Source organism: Erinaceus europaeus, chromosome 9 (genome assembly GCF_950295315.1).
Source record: "Erinaceus europaeus chromosome 9, mEriEur2.1, whole genome shotgun sequence".
NCBI classification, from domain to species: domain Eukaryota; kingdom Metazoa; phylum Chordata; class Mammalia; order Eulipotyphla; family Erinaceidae; genus Erinaceus; species Erinaceus europaeus.
In genome coordinates, this window is record NC_080170.1 from 13,251,172 (window position 1) to 13,270,296 (window position 19,125).

Here is a 19,125-nt window from a genome sequence, read left to right on the forward strand (position 1 = left end):
ACAGTCTTTTGCAGAAGCATGACCACTGCTCTCTTATCAACACCTGAATTTTCAGTCCCGTTATTAAATTACCTTCAAATATGCCTTACGAAACATTTGGCATGTTATTATCAGTGTCGTTTTAATTATGAATTGAAATGGGTGTGCAAAAGGATAGCACTTTCATGTCTTTATTTCGTATAGTTATGATTTTAGTGCTTAGAGTCCTTGAAACTAGGCAGCAGTCAGTTTCTCAGGCATTGATCCAGAAAGACTTCCGACTTCAGCTTTGGCATTCTTGGTCCTTCTCGGACACCGTACAGAGGACGAGCCGCGGCGGCACCTGGGAAATGTAGTCTGGAAGTGGAAGCCTTGCGATTCAGCCGGGACCCGCAGGTACTCCTCCGCGCAACCGCAGTGGCTCCCCGCGGCCTGAGCTCCCCTCCCCCCCCCCCCCCCCCCCCAAGATCCCTGTCGCGTTACTAGATATTCTGCTGGCCTTGGTGGGGTCTGCACTGGGAGCGATTGCGCCCAGGTAGGGCGGGGCGGGCCAGGGCGGAGACCGGCCACCCTGGAGTCCCCGCCGTCAGCAGGAGCTGCAGCAGGTGGATGTGCCCGAGGGGCTTCGCGGGGACCCCTCCTCCCCCTGGCCCCCAGCACCCCGACCTCCGGCCGCGCTCCCCAGGAACCGTCCCCAGGTGCAGGGAGCTGGGTCTGGGGGCTTGTGAAGCCCAGGGCGTCCCGCGAATCAGCAGCCTTCGCCCATTCCCTGGAGTTTAAACTTTTTTTTTTTTTAATCATTGTTTTCCTATTCTGACCTGTTTGGTCTTGTTTTTCATCAAGTGAATCTTAGACTGATTTAACTATTTTCCCCCTTTCTTTAAAAGGTTTATTGCTTATGAGAGATAGAGATGGAGATGGAGAGTTGAGAGAGAAGTGGAGAGAGATGGAGAGACAGATGGAGAAAGAGAGATGGTGAGAGAGATGGAGAGAAATGATGAGAGGTGGAGAGAGACATGGAGGGCACTCTGGCAGACAATGGTGGTGGGGAAACCTGGGGCCTCATGGTTTACAAACCCACAGAGTTACCTCCCCAGCGCTGGTTTCTTTTAGCTTTAGTTTTTTATTAGTGATTTACAAAATCATAAGTTAACTGGTATAATTCCACACCATTCCCACCACCAGAGTTCTGTGTCCCCATCCTTCTCTAGCAGAAACTGTGATAGTTCTCCCAAGGTCATAAGTATGGATTGACTATTTCTCTATTCTCTGTCTGTCTCTCCCCCCCATATATATGGTTTTGATTTTTTATGATTATATTTATTTATTTATTCCCGTTTGTTGCCCTTGTTGTTTTATTGTTGTAGTGATTACTGTTGTTGTTATTGATGTCATCTTTGTTGGATAGGACAGAGAGAAATGGAGAGAGGAGGGAAAGACAGAGGGGGAGAGAAAGATACCTACAGACCTGTTTCACGGCTTGTGAAGCAACTCCCCAGCAGGTGGGGAGCCGGGGGCTTGAACCTGGATCCTTACACTGGTCCTTGCTGCTTTGTGCCATGTGCACTTAACCCGCTGCGCCACTGACCAATATATGTATATTTTAACCAGAGCACTGCTCAGCTCTGGCTTATGGTGGTGCAGAGGATTCAACATGGGACTTTGGAGCCTCAGGCATGACAGTCTCTTTCCATAACCATTTTGCTACCTACCCCTGCTATGTATATCCACATAGATAGATAGGTATTCATTTCAATTCACTTCTGCAGCCCTACCTTCACTTCTTTTATTTTTCTTTTATTTATGTATGTATTTTATTGCCTCCAGGGTTATCACTGGGGCTCAGTGCTGGCAGTATGAATCCACTGCTCCTGGAGGCCATTTTTTTTTTCCATTTTATTGGATAAGACCAAGAGAAATTGAGAGAGGGGGAGATAGGGAGAGAGAAAGAGAGAGACCTGCAGACCTGCTTCACTGCTTATGAAGTGCCCCCACACACACACAGTAATCAAACCCAGATCTTTGCATGGGTCCTTGTGCTCTGTACTATGTGTGCTTAACCAGGTGCACCACCAGTGGGCCCCCCTCCCCCTTCACTTCCTTTCTAAGACACAGCTACACCTGTTAGTACTTCCAAGTGTTCTTCCTTTTCCCTCTCCCCTCCCAGATAAGCTAGACAGTGCCTGGCTTCCTCTGGTGTTTTCCAGATTCTCTAAGAGGTTTCCTTACAGTTAACCTTGTCTTCTTGTAAAGTTGTTTTCCTTTGCTCTATGTTTTAAGTTCATTACTAGCCAATGAGGTGGTTGCTTTTGAATCTTGTGTTTTATGGGGGGTTAGGGGTGGGGTAGGGAGCGTGAGTGGAGAAAGCTTCTCATTTTTATGATGGAGTTTTTTTGTTTGTTTTTATTTTGCCGCCAGGGTTATTGCTAGAGTGTGGTGCCTACACTATGAATCCACTGCTCCTGGTAGCCATCTTTTTTCTTTTTTTCTTAATCTTTATTTATTTGATAGAGATAGCCAGAATTAGAGAGGGAGTGGGGAGATCAAGTGGGAGAGAAATAGAGAGACACCTGCAGCTCTGCTTCACCACTCATGAAGCTATCCCCCTGTAGGCGGGGGCTGGGGGCTTGAACCTAGTCCTTGAGCACTGTAACACGTGCACTCAACCAGGTGCACCACCACTCAGCCCCATGGCCATCTTTTTTCCATTGTTGTTGCAGTTATTGTTGCTGCTGCTGCTGTTGTTGTTGGATATGACTGAGAGAAATAGAGAGAGGAGGGTGTTGTTTTCGCCGGGCTGGCTTCATGGGCGGGTAACAGACGACCAGGGACTCATGGATGGGTTGTACACAGTGTTAGAGGCAGTAACTCTAAAATAGTTATAGTTGCTTTTTAAGTTTGAGTTTTAAGAATAGTTTAAATGTAGTTGCTTTTTGCCTTCCTGACCAGTGAGGTGGAAAATTCCTTGCCCCTTTCCCCTCGACAGAACCTGAGAGGCCATCAATTATTTTGACAGACCCTGCAGCGAGCAGGACTCATCATGACCTCTGCAACAGAATACTGTTACCAGACAGTTAAAAATGGCCTGACAAATGATGACCTGATAGATTGCAAACAGATGGTCGGTGGTCCCAATAAAGAACAAAAAAATGTGGTGACCCCCACTTTGGCAATGACCTATTGGTCTGGTGTGATGTTTAGAAATAGCCCATGCTTTGCTCTGAATGGATCAGGCTTTTGCTAAGTTTGAAATGATTGGATATAGGCAGATAAGGTGATGTGTTCCCCCTCCCTGAGTGTAGTCTGAATTCCTATAAATTGTATGGTTTGAGCTTTGTTCAGGGTCGAGCTTGGTAGACTGACACCAGTCACCATCTCGGCCCGGATTGCAATTCGTGAATAAACATATTTTGCTTCCTTGCAGTGGATGGTGGTTTGATTTCGCTCTTTAACATTTGGAGGCTCCAGCGAGATATCCTCAGACGGAGGCTCCTGAGGACACCCCATCCTGGGTCCGGATCCTAGGAAAAACCTTGGAAGCTTTTGCCCGGCGCCGGTAAGTCAGGCCTGATTTTTGTGCACGGTACCGTTTCATTTGTGTGCTTGTGTGTCCCCGCGGGGCCTGGGTCTGTGGATTGCGGGACGCCGCATTGAAATCCCAGACTGCAGCGCTGGGAAGTGACGACTTCCAGGCTGCTTGGGTTGGGTGATAACTGGATCTGAAACAGGGTCCGCACCCTAAGGATCTGAAACAGGGTCCGACAGCCCAGGGTTGGGTGATAACTGGATCTGAAACAGGGTCCACACCCTAAGGATCTGAAATAGGGTCCGACAGCCCAGGATATTAGTTCTGTCTTTTGTGGCCATTTGTTGTGTCTGTCTTCTCTCCTCTTTGGCGATTCGCGAAAAGGTTGACCTTGTTAGTGCAACTGACGGGTCTGGCCGGAGCTACTCTCCGGTGACTCCTGAAGGCCTAACCTGTGATGCCTTAGTAGCGATGGCCGGAAAGGTAATCGCCCTCCCTTGACTGGATGAATGGTTTGATGTGAATGCTAGTGTGCCTGTTGCATGCCTCACGGTCGAAAGACTACGGGGCTTGATTGGGCTCCAACCTGCGTGTCCGTGGAGTCGTTTCAGCTAAGTGGAGATTCTCAGCCTGCTGAGACCGAGGCCGGGGTTTATACGGCTACTCCTAAGCTAAGACTCCTTAAGGTCCCGCGAGGGGCCCGGCCAGGCGAGCATAGTTGATTGTCTGGCATCCATCGGATGTCAGTTCTTTTTCCAACACCCACTGTTTGTCTCTTTCTGTGTCAGCTGTCTTTCTGTGTCCAGACACCAATAGGCTTCAGAAAAAAATAATAATAAGGAACTCTTGGGTAGGAAAACTGGAGTCCTCATTTATAGAAGCTCCGCGCAGTCTAGTTAAGGGAGAAAGTCCCAGGTGGACACCCTTTGGGTTAGCAGGAAAAACGGTTGAGAGTGAGAGAACGTGTGAGAGTGTATGGTGTGCTGGCCAGCAAGTACAAGGAAGAGTGAGAGGAATCTTTGGTCTAATTGCTGTGATTCTTGTTGCAGTGTTTGTCTCCCTTCTTTTCCACTTTGACGAGGAGATGGGACAGAGTCAGTCCAAAACCAGCTCGCTAACCCCCCTTGAATGCTTGACTAAAAATTTTTCAGATTTTTCCAGGAGAGCTGCTGGGTTTGGAGCCCAGGTGGACGTCTTCACACTGAGGAAGTTCTGTGAAAGGGAATGGCCAGCCTTTGAGGTTGGCTGGCCTGAGACGGGAAGTCTCGACCTGGGAAAGTGCACGGCAGTGCACGATGTGATCTTTGGGAATCCCGGGCACCCTGACCAAATGCCATATATTGAGATCTGGATGAGTATTGCTAATGATAAACCAAGGTATCTGCGGGAGTGTCAGGGAGACTCCAAAGGAAAAAAGAAGGTCAAAAGCAGGTCGAGAGTGTTGGTGATCAAGGGCACGAAGGGGGATAGATTCCCTAGGAGGCCTACAGCTCCTCCTGTCCTCCCCACTAAGCCCGAATCCCCCATACGACTGAAAAAGAGGAGGGATGAGAACCCTCCACCGTATGCTGGCACTTCAGGGGCTACCACTCCTGAACCCGATTCCACTTCTGGGTTGCCATCAGGAGTCCTGAGCCCACCTCATACCAGAGCAGGAACTATGTTTGGGTCAGAGTCCACACCAGTCGGGACTTTTCCTTTACGGGAGGTGGGGGAATTAGATATGTCAGGACGGCCCCTCCGAACTTATGTCCCGTTTAGCACTTCTGACTTGTATAATTGGAAGAATCAAAACCCTCCTTTCTCTGTAGACCCGGAAGGGGTGGCAACTCTACTTGAGTCAGTTTTTTACACTCATCAACCTACTTGGGATGATTGTCAGCAGCTGCTGAGTACCCTATTCACTCTAGAAGAAAGGGAGAGAATTAAAATCGAGGGAAAGAAGCAGGTCCGGGATAAAAAGGGAGAGCCTCCCACTGACCAGGACGTGGTGGAGGAGGTGTTCCCCCAATCCCGACCTAAGTGGGACCCCAACACAAGCACCGGGTATGAGGCCCTCACCAGGTACCGCCAGACTCTATTAAGGGGTATCCGGGCTGCGGGTCGGAAACCCACCAATCTGTCTAAGGCGACCGAGTGTAAGCAGGGTGCAGACGAGAGTCCGACTGCCTTCTTGGAGAGGTTGTACCAGGTATATCGAACCTGGACGCCCATAGATCCCAAAGCCCCTGAGAATGTGCAGGCAGTCGCCCTCCAGTTTGTGGCCCAATCCGCCCCAGATATTAGGAAGAAGTTGCAGAAGTTAGAGGGTTTTGAGGGGAAATCTCTCTCGGAGCTGTTGGCTGTAGCACAGAAGGTTTTTGATAATAGAGAGGACCCCGCGAAAGCCACTCTGGAACTGAATAAGAAGATGGCACAGGTCCTTTTGGCTAGGGAAATAGGAAATAGAGAGGAAAGAGGGAGGTATATGAGAGAAAAAGGGCAGATGAAGGGAAAAGATAAACCCCTGAGAGGACTGAGAAAGACTCAGTGTGCCCTATGCAAGGAAGAAGGGCACTGGAGGAAAGAATGTCCAAAAAGAAAAGAAGAGGAAGGAAAGAGAATGGGGAAGGAAGCCCCCCTCTTAGTTTTAGATTGAGGAAGTCAGGGCTCCTCCAGCCCCCGGGAGCCTAGGGTAAAACTCGCGGTAGGGGGGAAAGTAATTAATTTTTTGGTGGATACCGGGGCCACCCACTCAGTACTTCAACAACCAATTGGACCCACCGGAAGAGATAAGGTTAAGATTATAGGAGCCACTGGGGAAGCAAGGAGTTATCCAAAGTCCATAGGAAGAGTCGCTGGCCCTGGCCTGAAGACTATTACTCACTCTTTCCTGGTGATACCCGAGTGCCCTGAGCCACTATTAGGTAGGGATCTCCTTCATAAGCTACAGGCCACCATTTCCTTTGAGACAAATGAAGGACCAATAGTACAAGCAGGTGGCCGAATTTTGCTCACCATGCCGGTAAGGGAGGAATATCGTCTCTATGAAGCACCACAGAATGTAGGCAACCCGGACTTATTAACAAGGTGGAAGCGGGAGATTCCAAGAGTTTGGGCAGAGACCAACCCCCCAGGGTTGGCTAAACATGTGACCCCCATAATAGTCCAATTGGTCAGCACTGCCACCCCAGTCCGAGTCCGGCAGTATCCCATGAGTCGGGAAGCCCAGCATGGTATCAGGAACCATATTAGACGCCTAAAAGAGGCTGGTATCTTGGTGCCCTGCAAGTCAGCCTGGAATACACCCCTTCTCCCGGTCCGAAAACCTGGAACGAACGACTTCAGACCAGTGCAAGATCTGCGAGAGGTAAATAAGAGGGTAGAGACCATTCATCCCACAGTTCCCAACCCTTATACTCTCCTCAGTCTACTGTCGCCTGATCGAACCTGGTATAGCGTCCTAGATTTGAAAGATGCCTTTTTCAGCCTCCCCTTGGCCCCACAGAGCCAACCTATCTTTGCCTTTGAATGGACAGACCCCGAGGAAGGTGAGTCAGGACAACTAACTTGGACCCGACTTCCCCAAGGTTTTAAAAACTCTCCGACCTTGTTTGATGAAGCCCTAAGCAAGGACCTACTGACCTTCCGAAGTGAGCACCCTGAGTGCAGCCTCCTACAATATGTGGACGATCTGCTGATCGCTGCCTTATCTCGAGAGGATTGCGAAATGGCAACCAGAGACCTACTCGAGGTACTGGGGAACTTGGGGTACCGGGTATCGGCCAAAAAGGTTCAGCTGTGTACCCAAGAAGTAACCTACCTGGGCTACCAAATTAAAGAAGGACGAAGGGCCCTGTCTGAGGGAAGAGTCCAGGCTATCCTAAAGATCCCGACCCCCACTACCAAGAGACAGGTCCGGGAATTCCTGGGAGCGGCAGGCTACTGTAGGCTATGGATCCCAGGGTTCGCTGAACTAGCAAAGCCCCTCTACACCGCCACTGGAGGGGGCGACACTCCTTTGAAATGGACTGAGATGGAGGAAAGGGCTTTCCAGGCACTGAAGGAGTCCCTGGTAAGTGCCCCAGCTCTAGGTCTCCCAGACCTGAACAAACCGTTCCAGCTGTTTGTAGCAGAAAGTGCTGGTGTGGCTAAGGGAGTACTCACTCAAACCCTGGGGCCCTGGAAGAAGCCTGTCGCCTACCTGTCTAAACGACTGGACCCAGTAGCGGCCGGATGGCCTGGATGTCTGAGGACAGTGGCAGCAGCCGCCCTACTGGTGAAAGAGACTACCAAACTAACTTTTGGGCAGACCCTAGAAATCACCACAGCCCACAATCTTGCCAGCTTACTTCGCTCCCCTCCGGACCGATGGATGACCAATTCTCGGGTCACCCATTATCAGGTACTGTTGTTGGACCCACCCCGCATTACTTTCAAACAGACTGCAGCCTTAAATCCAGCTACCTTGCTCCCCAACCCAGAGGAAGACGCCACCCATGACTGTGGAGAAATCTTGGAAGCCCTGACCTCATTGAGAGCTGACCTGACGGACGTCCCGCTACCAGACGCACAGGAAACCCTCTACACGGATGGGAGCAGCTTTGTGGAAGACGGCGTATGGTATGCAGGTGCCGCGGTGGTCACCAGCCGGGAGGTCTTGTGGGCTGCATCCTTGCCACAAGGGACATCAGCCCAAAAGGCGGAGCTGATAGCACTCATTCAAGCACTCAAGTGGGGAGCAGGGAAAAAGATAAATGTGTACACCGACAGCAGGTATGCTTTTGCCACCGTCCATGTCCATGGGGCACTATATCAAGAGAGAGGACTGCTGACGGCTGGGGGAAAAGCTATCAAGCATGCTCAGGAGATACTGGCCCTGCTAGCAGCTGTTTGGGGGCCAGAGAGGGTTGCTGTCATCCACTGTAAGGGACACCAGAAGGATGACTCAGAAGTCTCGCGAGGCAATCGGTTGGCAGACCAGACAGCTAGGGAAGCGGCCCAAAGACTAGTGGGGACCACGGCCCAACTGGTGGTGGCTACCCCTATACCAGGAGAAGTGACAAAAGGACAGAAACCAGTGTACTCGAAACAGGAAGAGGAGATGAGCCGGAGACTGGGGGGGAGATTAAATGAGGAAGGATGGATCGTCCTCCCGGATGATAGGATTCTATTACCCCAGCCACTGGGAAGACAGGTGGTCTCTCAAACGCACCAAGGTACCCATTTTGGGGGAAACAAATTAGCTGAACTGATCAGTAAATTTTATTTGATAATTGGTTTGCACAGGATCTCTCAGAGTGTGGCAGGTCGCTGTGCAACGTGTGCCAGAGTCAACGCTAACCCAGTACAAGTGAAAGGACCAGGAACCAGGTGGCGGGGGGGGGAACCTGGAGAACAATGGGAATTGGACTTCACTGAGATGCCTGTGGCTCAAGGAGGATATAAGTATCTCTTAGTCATGGTAGATACCTTTTCAGGGTGGACTGAAGCCTTCCCCACTAAGAAAGAGACTTCCCAGGTAGTAGTGAAACAACTGGTCTTTGAAATTATCCCCAGGTTTGGGCTCCCTTATTCACTGGGGTCGGATAATGGCCCGGCATTCATTGCCAAGGTCACCCAACAATTGGCAGAAATTTTAAAAATTAAATGGAAATTACATTGCATTTACCGCCCCCAGAGTTCGGGGCAAGTAGAAAGAATGAATAGGACTATTAAGGAAAGCTTAACCAAGTTAAAAATAGAGACTGGCGGGGACTGGATTTCCCTTTTACCCTTTGCTTTGCTTAAAAGCAGGAATACCCCATACGTGTCTGGATTTACTCCATTTGAGATTGTGTATGGTAAACTGCCAACCTTGGTGCCCCGGGTTGAGACTGAAAAATTGGCCGAAGTGTCACGGGGCAGACTCCTCAAGTCCCTACAGGCCTTGCAGGTGGTGCGAGGAAAAGCCAGAGCCGCCGTCCGGGACGAAAAGCCTGGGACCCGGAGGGAGGAAAGCCGAGGCCAAGTCCCCTTGTTCGAGCCTGGTGATTCCGTACTGGTGAAGAAGCTGCATCCTGACCATCTCGAAGCCCGGTGGGAAGGACCATACACCGTGATTCTGAGTACGCCAACTGCTGCTAAGGTTGCCGGGAAACGACACTGGATTCATCATACTCGCCTGAAGAAATTTGTGGCGGACCCCCCGGAAATAGAGAATCTGAGGAAATGGTGTGCCGTAGCCACCCCAGACCCAATGAAGGTCCGCTTGGTCTCCTGCTAACTTGTGTGTGTGTTTTGCCTGGTGCACTTCTGTTTTACCTCTGCCACTGCCCAAGCTCACATGCCTCCCACCCCCGAGTGTCCTCTCTGTATGTATGGTAGCTGAAAAACAAAGAGGGAAAGATGGTCGCCAATCAACTAACTGCCGGGCAGCCTATATTCACTCTTGATCTGTGTGATCTATTTGATGCCAACTGGACCAGGGTAATCTATGCCGGCCAGACTGCAACCGGAGGGACTACTATAGATGGGGGGTGTGGCTCCATTGACCTGGAGGCTCGCCTTTGGGACAGACCCTATTATGTATGTCCCAAAGAAGACAGCCCCACCAACTGCAGAGGAGAACCATATTTTTTCTGTGGGTTGTGGGGGGAATGTCTGACAGCATCTCCAGGGAGGGATGGTGATAAGCACCTGAAAGTCACAAGAGTGATTCGACCAGGTGGCCCGACCGAACCAGGTACTTGCTATATTGGAGACTGTAACCCTGTGGAGGTGACGGTTAAAACTTGGAATGAGACTGATTCATGGATGAGAGGGAGAATGTGGGGCATTAAGATTCCTTTTTCTGAAAAGGACTTTGGGACATTATTCACTATTCAACTGCGGATGCTGCCATGGACTCAGAATCCTATTGGGCCCTTGAGACCCATCATTTTAGGAGAAGACCCCCGACCTACTCTCTCCCCCTCTCTACGGATGGGTGAAGAGAATGAGACTAATGGGGATCAGACTGACATTGCACCAAGTGGCACTAAACTGACTGACACAGAACCTTTGCATCCCAGGGTGAAGCCACTAGTGAAAACTGTAGAATTAATGTATTACCTTTTGAATGAGTCTGACCCTAACATAACCAGAAACTGCTGGCTGTGTTTACACCCTGAGCCTCCTTATTACATAGGTGTGGCTGCCTCTGCAGGAATAGGTAGCCAGAAGGGAGACATAAGGAAGCTGGCTCTATCCTCTAGCAACTCTAAGGGCCCAGAATGTAAGTGGGGAGTACAGCCCCACATGACACTGGGAGATATCCAGGGAACAGGAACTTGTATTATCACAGCCAACTATAAATTGGAATCCTCCCCGTACAGGGGAAATTGCAACCTAACCATTAAAGTTAGTAAGACTCAAGAGTGGGCGACCCTCCTCAAAGCCCCTGAGGGGACTTGGTGGGCCTGTACTTCGGGCATGACCCCCTGCATCACCCCCTACGGAATGACCAAAGAGGACCTCTGTGTTTTGGCCCATATCCTGCCCCATGTATACTATTCCCATGGCGAAGAAGGTTGGGCTCACCTTGAACGGCAAGGAACAGACTACCTCGGACCAATAAGACGGAAACGTGTCCCGATAGTAGTTCCTATACTCGTGGGGACAGCCATAGCAGGGACAGCGGCAATGGGAGCTGCAGCCCTAGCTAAGGAGACTACTCTAGTACAGTTAGATCAGCAGATCAATCAAGATATGGCCACACTAGAGGGCACTATTGAATCTCTCGAAGGGTCCCTATCTTCGTTGGCCGAGGTGGTCCTGCAAAATCGTAGGGGACTTGATTTGTTATTCATGAAACAGGGTGGGTTATGTGTGGCCCTGAATGAGGCCTGTTGCTTTTATGCCAACCACTCCGGAATGGTGAAGAAAACTTTAAGTGAGGTCAAGAAAAGAATAGAAGATAGAGATAACCGTCTAAGGGACCTGAGCGAGGACAGCTGGTTCGCAAATCTATTTTCTTGGCCCTCTTGGTTAAAAACACTAATTAGTTCCCTGGCAGGGCCTCTGATCACCCTACTTCTACTTCTTACCCTGGGGCCTTGTCTATGGAGGTCTTTGATCTCCTTGATTAAAAGGAGAACTGAGAAGGTTATGCTCCTGGAGTCTCAGTATGTCGAGGAGCAATATAGCTCAGAAGAAGAAGAAGAAGAAGAAGAAGAAGAAGAAGAAGAAGAAGAAGATGAATCAAGGATTTGATTCCCAGCTAAGACTAGTGGGGAATGTTAGAGGCAGTAACTCTAAAATAGTTATAGTTGCTTTTTAAGTTTGAGTTTTAAGAATAGTTTAGTTGCTTTTTGCCTTCCTGACCAGTGAGGTGGAAAATTCCTTGCCCCTTTCCCCTCGACAGAACCTGAGAGGCCATCAATTATTTTGACAGACCCTGCAGCGAGCAGGACTCATCATGACCTCTGCAACAGAATACTGTTACCAGACAGTTAAAAATGGCCTGACAAATGATGACCTGATAGATTGCAAACAGATGGTCGGTGGTCCCAATAAAGAACAAAAAAATGTGGTGACCCCCACTTTGGCAATGACCTATTGGTCTGGTGTGATGTTTAGAAATAGCCCATGCTTTGCTCTGAATGGATCAGGCTTTTGCTAAGTTTGAAATGATTGGATATAGGCAGATAAGGTGATGTGTTCCCCCTCCCTGAGTGTAGTCTGAATTCCTATAAATTGTATGGTTTGAGCTTTGTTCAGGGTCGAGCTTGGTAGACTGACACCAGTCACCATCTCGGCCCGGATTGCAATTCGTGAATAAACATATTTTGCTTCCTTGCAGTGGATGGTGGTTTGATTTCGCTCTTTAACACACAGTATCTCTTTATTCATGCAGGACACAGCGCAATCTATACCAAGCTAAGCTAAACTAAACACTACAAACAATCTTGTCCTTATAAATATACTAGCCCAGTAGGGTGGGAACAGGATGCGATGCAGAGAGGGTGGAAAGAAAAGTGGCTGGTGAAAATCAGGGTATGACAAGGAGAGGGGGCGGACCAGGTGAGAATTCTACCACTAAACCACCAATGCCCTGGAGGGAAGGTGGTGCTTGTTAACAGAGGTTATGTAAATAGAATACAGTGTTATGTAAATAGAATGCAGGGGGGATTAAACCAAATGAAACAGAAGGGGGTTTTAAAGCATACCAACAATTCCCCCTTTCTTTTTAACTAATGGCCATAGTATCAGGATTGTGGGGTGAACAGAAACCTATATTGTACAGGCGTTTTCAAAAGAACTGGCATAAGACATGGAAAACAAAATAGGCGAGCAGCAATAACCAATGTGATGCCAAGGGGAACGTTTCTTGCTTCAAAGGGCAAGGCCTAGCAGGTAAAAGGGCATTTCTTGCCTCTGGGAGCACTTCATGCCTCTGGGGGCATCTCTTGCCTCAAAGGGTGTTTCCTTGGATCGACCTTCATGTGGTGCATCCCGTGAGTACCCATTCATTGGGGAAACTGACGATCCTTCCTAGCCGACTGAATCCACATGGATCCCAGTCACTTTCAAAGCCAGCAACAAGCAGCTCCTGACAGCTTTCAACCTGATGCTGTTGACTGGCTACGGAAGAAGAGCAAATGCTAGAAGAAGAAGGGCATTTCCTGCCTCTGTGGGCATAACCTAATAAGGAGGGAGAGTTTTCTGCTTCTGGGCACAGAGCCTGCAGGCGAGGGGACATGGTCTATAAAGTCTTAAGGCAACTGGATGAAGTTAGTCTTTGAGAAACACAGCAGGGTGTACCAGTAAGTCCGATGGAGGTGTCAGTCCAAAGTAGCTGACCACAGAAGAAAATGCCAAGGGATGAAACGCTGCATGTCTGTCTCGATGGGGAATGTCTGCCACCAGAATTCTGCTTTTCTGTAGAGAGTGATGTTTGGAGTCTGTGAATCTGTTTCTTCAGGTCATGCCAGGTCACATCATTGGTTTCCGGGGGTGTGTTGTAGTCATTCCATCTTGTGGGCGATGTCAGAGAACAGGATCCAAATGGATTTCCAGGAATTCCATTTGAGTAGATGCTTTTTCATGTGAAGACTTGACAGCTGAAATTCACTTACTTGTCAGACAAAACTTGTAGCAGATTAGAAGTTTACTATAATTGATAACTCCATTATAATTGGAAGTCCTTTCTAGTATGATTTTAAGGTTGTTTAAACAGTTTAAACTCAATAAAATGTGGAAAGGTAAACAGAAGAATCACAGTTAAAAGCCTCAGGCATGAGGATAATTAACATAATCATTGCACTATCTGCCCCACCCATAACTCATACTGTTTCAGGATTAAACGTTTCAGATTTAGGCCAAGACGTAAAAAAGAAATCAAAGGAGGGAAAAAACAATTTTTTGGATTGTTTCTGGATGTCTCTAGAAATCATGGCTGTGTCTAGCATTTTTTTTTAAGTCAATGTCATATAAAAATTCAGTCATTCAAATCACTCTCTTATGAAACAGATCTCACCATGTAGGATTAAGAGTCCCCGGAGTGCGTCCTAGTCCAAAAAGCTCCTTGAAATTCCATTTAGGGTGCTTCTGACTGTACCTGCTGGATTGCTTCAGGCACCCATTTTTAAAAGTGTCTTCCCATCGAAGAAAGAATCCAATCAGGAGAGTAGAACTAACCACGTGTCTCCATTCTTGGGGACTTCCAGGGTACTGGAGAACGCTCCTCAAATTAGAGTAGTCCTTCTCCATGGGAAACATGCGAGAAGAAGTCCAGAAAGTCCCAGTGGAAATCCCCATGCATATCCCAAGGTCTACGATCACGGTCATAAAGAACCAAATTGTGACCTGGAGCAAAATGTCTCCCTTTTCCTCAGGAAACATGGGCAAGGGAATCCAGAAAGTCCAAGGAGAAATCTCCGTGCATCTCCCAAGCTCTATGATTAGGGTCACAAGAAACCAAAGTTCCTGGTCAGGGAACCAAAGTGTGGCCCAGAGCAAAATGTTCCAGAGACAGAGTAACTGTCTCATGATGAAACAGTAGAGGCTTTGGCAAACCTCTTTGTAAGAAGAAGAGAAGACCATAGTGCATAGGTAGGCAAAGTCTTCACTTATCTGGGAGTTGTGCAGGTCCGGCCCCAGGTTGGGTGCCATATGTTGTTTTCGCCGGGCTGGCTTCACAGGCGGGTAACAGATGACCAGGGACTCATGGCTGGGTTGTACACAGTATCTCTTTATTCATGCAGGATGCAGCGCAATCTATACCAAGCTAAGCTAAACTAAACACTACAAACAATCTTGTCCTTATAAATATACTAGCCCAGTAGGGTGGGAACAGGATGCGATGCAGAGAGGGTGGAAAGAAAAGTGGCTGGTGAAAATCAGGGTATGACAAGGAGAGGGGGCGGAGCAGGTGAGAATTCTACCACTAAACCACCAATGCCCTGGAGGGAAGGTGGTGCTTGTTAACAGAGGTTATGTAAATAGAATACAGTGTTATGTAAATAGAATGCAGGGGGGATTAAACCAAATGAAACAGAAGGGGTTTTTAAAGCATACCAACAGGAGGGGAAGACAGGGAGGGAGGGAGAGAGAAAGACAGATACCTGCAGACCTGCTTCACCACCTGTGAAGTGACCTCCCTGCAGGTGAGGAACCAGGGGCTTGAACTGGGATCTTTGTGCTGGTCCTTGCACTTCTTGCTATGTGCTTTTTAAAAAATATTTATTTATTCCCTTTTGTTGCCCTTGTTGTTTTATTGTTGTAGTTATTATTGTTGTTGTTCTTGATGTCACTGTTGCTGGATAGGATAGAGAGAAATGGAGAGAGATGGGGGAGACAGAGAGAAGGGAAAGAAAGACACCTGCAGACCTGCTTCACCGCCTGTGAAGCGACTCCCATGCAAGTGGAGAGACAGGGTCTTGAACCGGGACCCTTATGCCAGTTTTTGCACTTAGCACCACCTGCGCTTAATCCGCTGCGCTACTGCTCAACTCCCCTCACTATTTGCTTTTAACCCAGTGTGCTACCACTGGTCCCCTAGGAGTTTTGTTTTGTTTTTTATTGGATAGAGACAGAGAGAAATTGAGAGGGAAGGAGGAGATAGAGAAAGATATAGAGAGACACCTGAAGCCTGAAGCCCTGCTCCACCACCTGCTTTCCCCCTGCAGGTGAACCCTGGTCCTTGTGCCCTGTAATGTGAGTGCTTAAGTTCTCCTGAGGTTAACATCTTTGTGCACCTGTGTGGTTTCTGTTTTCTCTGTTAGTGCACTTGAGCTGGTTCTGCTCCTCTAGTCTGATGGTCCATATTCACCAACCCCTGGCCCAAAGGGCCACGGGCTGGAAAGTGGTCAGATTAGGTTGGGAAGAGAGGCCACTGTGGCATGATGTGTACATCAGGACATCAACAGTGCCATGGAACCCACCATCTGGCCATGTCAGTGAGGCTACAGAGTCTCGAGGAAGGAGGCAGTATATTTAGGAGAGAAAAACAGAAAGAAAGGGCCTGGGTGATGGCGCACATGGTTGAGCACACATGTTACAATGTGCAAGGACCCAGGTTCGAGTCCCTGGTCCCTTCCTGCAGGGGGAAAGCTTCATGAGTGGTAAAGCAGGGCTGCAGACGTATCTCTGTCTCTCTCCCTATCACCCCCTTTCCTCTTGATTTCTGGCTATCTATCTAATAAATAAAGATAATAAAAAAGAAAAATATAAAGAAGGAAAGAGAGATAGAAAGAATTTTATAGGGTTTGTCTCTGTGTACACTGAAAACAGACCTTAGGGTAGCTGTCATCCCCTAGGGTAGCTGTCACCCACTTCCCAGAGTTATTCTTCTTCTAGCGTTTGCCCTTCTTCCGTAGCCAGTCAACAGCGTCAGGTTGAGCCTGATGTAAAGTTTCGAGACCTCCTTTGAATCTGGAGAGGTGGCAGTCGTTGACTATGTGGGTCATAGTCTGTCTGTAGCCGCAGGGGCAGTTTGGGTCGTCTCTGGCTCCCCAGCGATGGAACATAGCGGCGCACCGGCCATGGCCTGTTCGATAGCGATTGAGGAGGGCCCAATCATAACGTGCTAGGTCAAAGCCGGGTTGACACTTGCAGGGGTCTGTGATGAGGTGTTTGTTCTTTACCTCAGCTGACTGCCAACTCTGTTTCCAAGAGACTGGAACAGAGAAATTCAGTGTAGGCGTAGGGGACCAGATTGGGTGACGAGACGTCAAGCGTTGAACAGGGTGGGCAAAGATATCCGCGTATATTGGCAGGTCCGGTCGAGCGTAGACGTGGGAAATGAACTTAGATGATGCCGCATCCTGACGAATATCTAGCGGGGCGATGTTGCTAAGAACTGGCAGCCATGGAACCGGGGTGGAACGGATGGTTCCAGAAATTATCCTCATGGAGGAATATAATTTGGAATCGACCAAGTGGACATGGGGGCTACGGAACCATACTGGGGCACAGTATTCTGCAGTGGAATAGCATAATGCCAGAGAGGATGATCATAGTGTGGAAGCACTCACGCCCCATGAGGAGCTGGCCAGTCTTGCAACAATGTTATTCCTCGCGCCCACCTTTGCTGCAGTTTTTATGAGATGTTTGTGAAATGACAGAGTGCGATCGAGAGTAACGCCAAGATAGACTGGATGGGCTTCATGCCGGATTCTCGGATTCTCGTATCGCCAAGCTGCACATTAAGCTCACGCGAGGCCGAGGCATGGTGTAGATGGAAAACAGATGATACCGTTTTTGCAGTGCTAGGGATTAGTCGCCATTTTTTACAGTAATAAGATATCAGAGACATATCTTTCGTGAGTGTTTCCTCAAGGATGTCGAACTTGGATGCCTGAGTTGCACAGCAGATGTCATCGGCGTAGATGAACTTCCTTGAAGAAGTTTCTGGGAGGTCATTGATGTAAATATTAAATAGCGTAGGAGCCAGAATAGAGCCCTGGGGGAGGCCACTTGAGACAAGTCTCCATCTGCTAGACTTGTCACCCATATGCACCCGAAATCTTCTGTTTTGGAGAAGAAACAATATAGTGTTGGTCACCCATGGAGGCAGGCATCTTGACATCTTGACTAGGAGACCACGGTGCCAGACCGTGTCATAGGCTGCTGTGAGATCAACAAAGATAGCACCCATCTTTAAATTCTTCTGGAATCCAGAGTTATTGATTTCAAGGAGCTCTGTGATCAGTGTAGGGGCACAGTGATCCATTGTAATTGTCCATTGGATTCACTCATTGGGAATTTACATGTCAGCTCTGCCAGGCCATCTCTGACACTGTTCTGGAAAGGCCTCATTTCCTTGTGTCTTTTCAGTGGAAAAGGCAGGGAAATCCACTTTTGTTACTGCCTCTTCCCTGATAAGCTCTTTTCTCTTTGCCAGTGTTCCCTGTCTTATTGAAACTGTTTTAGTTGCCTTTAGGCCATCAGAAGATAAGTTACTTGTCTTGCTAGGTCTTTTCCATTGTATGCAGAAAATATGCATATTCTTACCAAGGCTTAATTTTTTTTTTTCTCTTTTCATCAACCTTTCTGATACTTGTCCAACCTCTGAAGAATCCAGAGGTGTGTGCCCTAACATAGCATTCTTCAACTGACTGTCTCCCAGTTCTTCTCAGGATGGAGCCCTCAGAGCTTGTGTTTTGGTTTCAGGCGTTGTCTCCCAGAGGGCACTGGGGAAGGAGGCATGGCCTCAGGATTACTGCCAGCCCAGGCTCAGGTGAGTGACGGCCTCTTTCTTAAACCACCTTCTGGTTTCAAGGTGGTTAACATGCTTCACCTATTGCTAAGTTTCCCTAAGCTCCAGGCCTCATCTGTAAAATGAGACTTTGATCTAGGAGATTGTACATTTCCAAGTCTACAGGTGTGTGTGTGTGTGTGTGTGTGTGTGTGTGTGTGTGTGTGTCCATCCCTAATGTTGTCTACTGACCTCAAGTGTTTATCTCTGGTGGCTGCTGTGTTTAGTCCCTCGGAGGACACAATGCTTCTGTCACAGTGAGCATCCCTCACAGTAGGGCCATGAGAAGCTGGCAGTTAACAACTGAGAGGGGGTCAGGACATCCTCAGTTGGAGCTGCTCAGCTCCTTAACGAGGCTGCTGCTTACTCATCCGTTATGGTCCTTGGTGAGCAGCACTGGGGCTTTACCTTTATAGGAGTCTGTGACATTCAGGGATGTGGCCCTGTTCTTCAGCCAGGACGAGTGGCTGTGCCTGGACTCTGCACAGAGACATCTATACCGGGAGGTGATGCTGGAGAACTACAGCACCCTGGTCTCTATAGGTAAGGACTATCCGTCCTGATGCAGACAGCTGTGGGCTGCCACGTGTGGATTGTGGGGGGTCTAGGAATGCTGGTTGCTTTCCCCACAGCAGCGTGATAGAGGGGTGATGCACATCTGCTCTGTCTCCTGTTCCTTGAAATCTGTCCACCCCTCCCCACCAGGGACCTCAAGGGAAGATCCAGCTTGGCAGTGTGCACAGCCTGTGACATTCTTCCTGAGATCACTCCTGACCATCCTCTAGGAGAGCCCCATTTGGACCATCAGAATAAGCCTTCTTTCTCCTCCACTTATCCCTCTGCCCAGAGACAGGAGGGCTGGATCTGTGTCCTAGAGAGACTGATCAGATTTGTGCCTTGGCCTTATTTTCTTTTTCTTACT

General features: G+C 48.7%; 1 protein-coding gene across 1 annotated transcript; it reads left to right on the top strand.

The window, feature by feature from the left end:
- The first annotated feature begins 359 nt into the window (after positions 1-359).
- LOC132532406 (zinc finger protein 879-like) lies at positions 360-19,028 on the top strand. The gene is made up of 4 exons (XM_016190022.2): positions 360-514; positions 18,119-18,185; positions 18,620-18,746; positions 18,909-19,028. Exons 2-4 carry the CDS (start codon positions 18,153-18,155, stop codon positions 18,986-18,988), a joined length of 240 nt encoding a protein of 79 aa, XP_016045508.2. The 5' UTR covers positions 360-514; positions 18,119-18,152; the 3' UTR covers positions 18,989-19,028.
- Positions 19,029-19,125: the final 97 nt, after the last annotated feature.